General features: G+C 37.8%; 1 protein-coding gene across 1 annotated transcript; it reads right to left on the reverse strand.

Moving 5' to 3' along the window:
* Nucleotides 1-4290: 4290 nt before the first annotated feature.
* CBG04578 lies at nt 4291-6429 on the reverse strand (the record flags this gene model as incomplete). Its single annotated transcript, XM_002637747.1, has 6 exons — nt 4291-4553; nt 4601-4819; nt 5444-5842; nt 5888-6131; nt 6178-6342; nt 6391-6429. The coding sequence occupies 6 exons, from the start codon at nt 6427-6429 to the stop codon at nt 4291-4293; spliced, it is 1329 nt and encodes a 442-aa protein (XP_002637793.1).
* Nucleotides 6430-6935: the final 506 nt, after the last annotated feature.

The raw sequence follows: 6935 nt of genomic DNA on the forward strand, positions 1-6935 counted from the left end.
CAGAGTTCGCGAACGGACAGAATGCGGAGAAACCCGCAATAATGTGCTGTGTTTTGCTGGAAACGATTCGCGTACGGTCCGCATACGATTCCTATTTCAACCGCGCGCGAATGCGGAGAGTCCGTAACGGGTCCTTTCGCATTTGACCTGTGAGTGAAATATAGAAATTTTGCACCATTTTTTCATTTTGGTACCCTGTTAAACGCGTAAAAAATCAATTTTTGTTACCGCGGATAATCCGAGACTCGGATTAACACAAAATACCTCTTCGCAAAATAGAACGCCATGGCGTTATATTACAGGTTTTACGGTAATCGCTTAATAATACAGGGTGGTCCGGAATGATAAAAACGGGTATATCTTTAGACATGAGTATCCTGGAAGCACGAAAATTGGTAAAATTATAATTTTATACTCGATTCAAAGTTACTCTAATTTTCAAAGAGATACCTTAAGTTTAGGTACTGTTAAGATTGTCCAAAGTTGAACGGATTGCACCTCAACTTTGAGCTCAATTATCTCGATCTCAGTATAAGGTATCAAAAAGCGGTCAACTGATAAAATATTTTTCATATTATCAGCAACAATTTATTTGTTTGCAAATTTTTGATACCTCTGATAGGAACCGAGATAATTGAGCTGAAAATGCATGTACATAAAGAGTGAGCAATTAGAGAAAGTACGGTAGATAAACTTTGAAAACTTTCTCAGAATCTTCAACGGATGACTTCTTCTGATGTCAAGTCAATGATATTTTTCTACCAACTTTTTTAAAATTCCAGATGTTTTTCAATCACAACTATGGGGATCGAAACACCAAGAGCATAAATTATAATCACATCACCTAAACAAAATATGTATGCGAGAAATAAAATGAGTAAGGAAAGAAGAGGAAGAAGAGGAAGACGGGGGAAATTTTTGAATGGAATTTTTGAAAACAGGAAAAGGAAATGTGCTGTGTATTTGAGTAAGAAGAAGAAGAGAGATTCTAGGTAGACCAAATCGAATGGTTGAATGGGTTCAAGTTCTAAATTTGGAAGGAAGAAAATATCAATTTCTTTTTTGAGAGATGAGAAATCTTTTTCTAGTTTTACGAGAAAGATATAATTGAATCATGACTCAAGGGTTCGTCATCATCTGAGCTCTGAATCAACAATCACGTCTGGTGGATATTCCAGAATGTTCAAAAAACAGCTGGTGTTCCAGTTTTCGAAACTCAAAGACCTAAAACAATACAACGAGACCATAGAGCAGTTGGAGAAAGAGAAATTATGAATTATGAATTATGAAAAACTCAATGCAATTTAAAGGGAAGATAATTGAAAAAGTTGGACGGGGTAGGGCCTCCTCGATGGAGTTTAATCATAAAAGGGATTTGAATTTCTCATCTCTGGAAGATGAACTAACTATATGAGCAATGCCTTAAAACGAAAGCATGTTTTTGAATCATAGACTACTAGACTGGGTAGTGGGGGGTGGAGCTGAAAAATGTGTCCCTATTGGGTTATGGGGTTCTAGGAAAAGTTGGATTTTGGGGAGATTTTCGCAAACGTTTCTGGAACAATTTTCTATTTTTTGGTAAATTCAAGAAATGTCCTTAAAGACTTTGAAATTTTTTGAGGTTATAAAACAGACATAGACTGAAAACTTTGCATTCGCAGCATTTTTTTTGAAACTTCCTGGGTTTTTCAGCTTTTTGCCGAGTTTCGGTCCGTTATTGTACTGCGAACGTGAAAAATGGGTGTCTTTCAGAAATCGGCAAATAGCTGAAAAACTAGGAATTTTTGAAAAATTCTGTGAATGCAAAGATTTCAATATAAGTCTATTTTACACCCTCTCAAATTTTCAAAGTGATCGGAAACCTGACAGCCGAGATCCAGACTCGTGAAATTGGTCAAAGTGGCTTGAAATCAACTGAAAAACACGTTGTTGTATATCTTGTTGACTGGTACTGCTTGTTGGAAATTCGGAATACACCAATTTTCTCAAATCCGAAAAACGGATTCTGAAACAAAATTAACTGTATCCGGAATCCACAAATCAGATAAAATCTGGAATCCGAAAAACGAAATCAGGAATCTGGAGATACTGTATGTTCTCTAATTGAAGCCCATGGGCTTCTATTGTTCAACCTCCTTTTTAGAAAATTGCCAAAAACTAAAATTACCATAAATTTCTTAAAATAGAAAGAAGATGTCTACAATAACCGGAATAGACAAACCGAATTGTTCAAACTGCACTAACTCAACTGCATGAACTTCTGTTAGAAGGTGCGCTTCTATGTTTTATGCACTTCGGAGGAGGGGCTATTAGAGGCGGGCTTCTATTAGAGGAAATACGGTATCTGCTCCATTCCAGATTTTTTGTCTGACGTCCCCTCGTTTCTCTAATCTTTAAAACTTCAGAAGTACATATTTCGAAATTTAAATCTCGTTCAAAAATCTTGTTTGATGGGACAGAAATAGAATGACGGAAAAACCCATGATGGTTAGTCTAGAACACATGCTCTAAAAAAAAGGCGGAATGCTCAGAGTTCAAGTGTTGTTCTAGGAGAAGAAACAATTGAAAAAGAATTGAACACTATAGTCTCAAGTTTGGAGTTTTAATTTAATTTTTCAACTTTCAGAAGATGGAGGTCACATGAGCACTCACTGAGTGCAAGTGAGATCGAAATGACGCTTTTAGGCAATTAAAGAGAACCCAACGAGGCTAAAAAGGGCGGTCAGAACTCCCATAAAATGCGGTTCTAGAAGAAGCTTCTAGGAAATGCTTGAAAAAAGCAAAAACATAAAAATAAACAAACTTGAAAAATAAATGAACACAAAGAAACTTCCATCTCTTTTCCAGTCACATGAATGTCTGAATAAGGTGGTCCTTCTTCACACAAAAAAACTTGAGAAAAGATGTCAATAAGATAAAAGAAAATTGTGTGTCCTTCTTCTTCCAAGCTCCGCCCCCCTTTTCTCGCTCCCACGCATTCGTCTCGTGGGAAATAGAGCCTCATACTAGAGTGTTAACTTGACTCGATTCTCGGGTGAAAAAAGATGTTTGGTCCTTCTCCACATTCTTATTCATCTGGAGAAGAAGATGTGTCCTCCTCAAAAAAATGTATCAAAAAAGGAGAGGTGGGCCGGCCCCTCTTCAGAAGGACTTCTGAATATGTGTCAACATGAGAAGTAGTTGTTTTTAAAGGATTCTGATGACGAACGAAGACAGTTATTGTCAATCATTTTAGCTTGAAGAACAGAGAATTCTTTCAAAATGATTTCACGGAAAGGAGAGCTAAAAATAAAGGAAGACAACTGATTCAACAAAGAAGGAGAAGTAGTTTTTGACTGGGCTTTTTTTTTAATTCCAGGCTTGGGCTAAAAAAATGAAATCAAAAAACCACAAAAAACGATGCTCGTGTTGATTTACGAGGCCCCGCCCCCAAATCCGATATTGTCATGAGCGAAATTAATTTCTGTAAATTTTGTGGGATTTTCTGGACCGAATTCAGATTTTTTTTGGTGAAAATATGATCGCTAGCATCTCTAGAATCCATTTTTTATTGAAAAACCAAACTTTTTTCGCGAAAAACGTCGAAACGAGGCAAAAATCTATAATATTCTGATTTTGCCACGCCGCCTCAAATTAAGACTATTTTTGGTATGGAATTCCGACCGGAAAATTTTTCTTTCGAAGCTTTTTTTTCAAATTCTGACCGGATTTTTTCTGAGTTTTCTTCGGAATTTTTCGGAAAAGAAATAGATTTTAGACTACGGTATTTCAAAGGCGCATGCGAAAAGTTCTCTAGCGGTTTCGAGCGGAACTATTTTACAGTAGTTTTTTTTGCATTTTCGAACTTTTTGGCAATTTTCCACCAATTTTTTTGCGATTTTGTGATCTGAAAATGCGATTTTTAAGTTAAAAGTTTAATTTTAAAAAATTCCGGTTTTTTGAAAATCGGAATTTTCGACAAACTTACACGATGCATGCATTTTTTTGAGCAGAACTAAGCAGACGAACTAGTTAAATGAAAATGCGAAAGTGTCAACTCATTGCTCCTAGACCTCCATCCCCTTTCCCCCAAACAAATTGAATTTCGTTCAATTTACACAATCTTGGTCGATGAGCTCATCTTTTTTTGTTACTTCTCTTTCACGACTTTTGACTCAAGAGTTGTTTATGTTTATCGAGGAGAAAACGGAATATTATACAAGATTGTGACAATGAGGATCAGGATAGAAGAGAAAGCGTGTAAAAAGTCAGGGGGTCAATATACAGATTACAAGATCAGAAGCAATATTATTAAAATTCTCTGTCAGGGAAGACGAGCGGTGCGACAAGTGTCCATGAGTAGAGTCCAGCGCAAATCCACGAGGAGACGATTTTGACCCAGACCGATGCCATATTCGAGTTGAGATGAGCCAAATCGCTATCAGGGTGATACCAGGAAGTCAGCGTCATCATGACGTACAGAGAAGCGAGACAGAACATGAAGTGGAAGAAGCTGTACGAATAGGCGACACCTTCTTCTTCGTTGTCCCATGCTTTGCCACCTTCGACGTCATCTGGAATCGAAAATTGGAGTTGGATGGAGAACTCGAAATATACTTACTGAGCTGAGCATGCTCTTCGGTATCTCCTGTAATTTTTCCAAGCGATGTGTTGGAAGAATTGCGAATAGAGGCGTAGACAAGACAGACGAGCCAAATGAGCAGAGAGATAAGGGAGTGGACTGGCATTGGGGTTACGAAGGTGTCATCAATCTTGTTGTTGGTTCCAGTGGTGATAGTTGATTGGGTGATATTGGCGACAGTTGGGTTACATGATTCATCTGGAATAATGAATTTAGTTTTTTATTCTGTCACTCCCTCTTTGAAGCAAATTCTTGAGTGAGATAAATTGATTTTTTTTCTTCGATTTTTTTGCGAAATTTTTAGACTTTTTTAGGTTTTTCAGCTATTTTTGAAAATTCTTTTTCAATTTTTTCCAGTTTTTTTTGTCTGAAATTTGACGGAATAGTGTTCTGGAAAGAAGATTACTGTAGAAAAACTAGTTTTTTTGTAGTTTTTTCTTGCAAACACAATCGCGTCAAAATGCAGACAGAAAAACTACAAAGGTGAGTTAGTTTTCTACAGTAACCTATAAAAGTTGAATCTGTGGAAGAGAAACGGTAGCCGTGGCCTAATGTCCCAAAACGACAACTACCGTAACCCGAAAAATTGTTATTTTCCGGATTTATTTTCACGTTTTTCACTGATTTTCGTCGATATTTCTGTTGTTTCTCTCCAAAAAATTTGAAAAAAAATGGCTGAAAACACATGAAAACCTAGAAAAAGGAACAATGAAAATGAAGATTTATAGGTTACGATAGTTGCCGTTGTGGGACCTTCGGCAACGGCCACCGAGATTTCTTCTCCACAGCTTTAGAACAAAACATTTTTTTACTGAAACTCACTGGGATTGCTCAACAGCGCCGACCATGTCAAATAAATGATGTAACCACTGATAACAACTGCTTGTAGAAGCCCAGAACGTGGCATCACTTCTTGAACCATTGGAGAAACCGAAAGAATGCTAATCGCAACACAAATAAGAACATTGACGATTATAAAGAACTTCGGAAGACCACATCCATCTCCAATCGCGTAGTTTAGAAATACGTATCCAGCGGCAATGAGACATAACAAGAATCCTCCGAATGTGGTGACAAGAAGTCCGGCGTAACAAGCACGAGAGTCGTTGTCTTCGTATTGAGAAACCCAAGATTCGGCGAGTCCGTGAGCAAAGTCAACGATCAGAATCAGTTGGATAAGGATGAACAAGAAAGCGCCGAGCATTCCGATGTACATGAGAGCTGGAAAAGATATAATTCATTGAGATTTCGAATTTTAAGACTAACGAGTAGCAAGGCTTTCACTTCCGATGAAAAAGTATCCGGTGATAATTCCAAACATCAAAATGTATTTGAAGAACCAGAAACCGTTTTGAATTGAAGAACGACCGTCTTTAGATGAAGAAACTCCGATCATCAGAATCATCATCAGGAAGAAGAAGCTTACGGCTCCTGCACAAACTCTGTATACTGCCTGATATCCAATCGCATGCTGACAATTCACCCCCGCATAGTCGCATAACCATTTGTTCTGAAATTCATTAAAAAAATATTGATTTTCTATTGCTAATCCTTACATCAACTAATTTCTGTTGAACACCGGGAAGAAGCATCATTACAGCGATGAAAGTCGCTGAAATCAGCATTAACGCGTACATGATCCTCGTCGTCGTCGAATTCTTCGCTCCCGGACATGCTGAGCAGCAGAGTGAGCACGCGGCGCTTCCGAAGCAGCACGCTGCCTGGAAATTCACTTTTCAGAGATATTCAGTTCAGAGATCTTCATTTACCGGAGCTGCGCAAAACGGTGCTGCTAGCAACGCACCCATCAAAAATTGATTTTGGCTAGAGTTCCAGAGACAGAGAACCGGTAAGTCGCGTGAGCCGAGAGGCAGAGAGCTGTCTGAAAGGAAAAAAGTAGAACGGCAGAGCGCGTTTGCTATGTTTAGCGGAACGGGAGAAGAGGGGGGTTTGAAAGTGAATGGACACAGAAAACAATGTCAAGGTTGATGACTAATCATTGTTTTAAACAAAAAAACATCGCGGAAATTGATCTTGATGCATTTTTCCTTGTTTTACAGCAAGGTTACTATTTTTGATTACATTGAGGAACAGGTTTTTGAATCATCCGTTCATTAATTTGTCTTCTGGTTTGAATTTCGAGAAAAAAACTGAAAAAAATGGAAAAATACAATCAAAATTCATGAAAATGTAATACAGTAATGCTTTTAAAGGCGCATACTAACTTATGTCACATGGCTTCGAAACGATTTTGAAGTTGGTATTTTTAAAGGTGGTGTGCGGTGAAAATTTTTATTGCTTTATTTTGTGCAGA

The sequence above is a fragment of the Caenorhabditis briggsae genome (genome assembly GCF_000004555.2).
Source record: "Caenorhabditis briggsae complete genome, chrV, whole genome shotgun sequence".
NCBI classification, from domain to species: Eukaryota; Metazoa; Nematoda; class Chromadorea; order Rhabditida; family Rhabditidae; genus Caenorhabditis; species Caenorhabditis briggsae.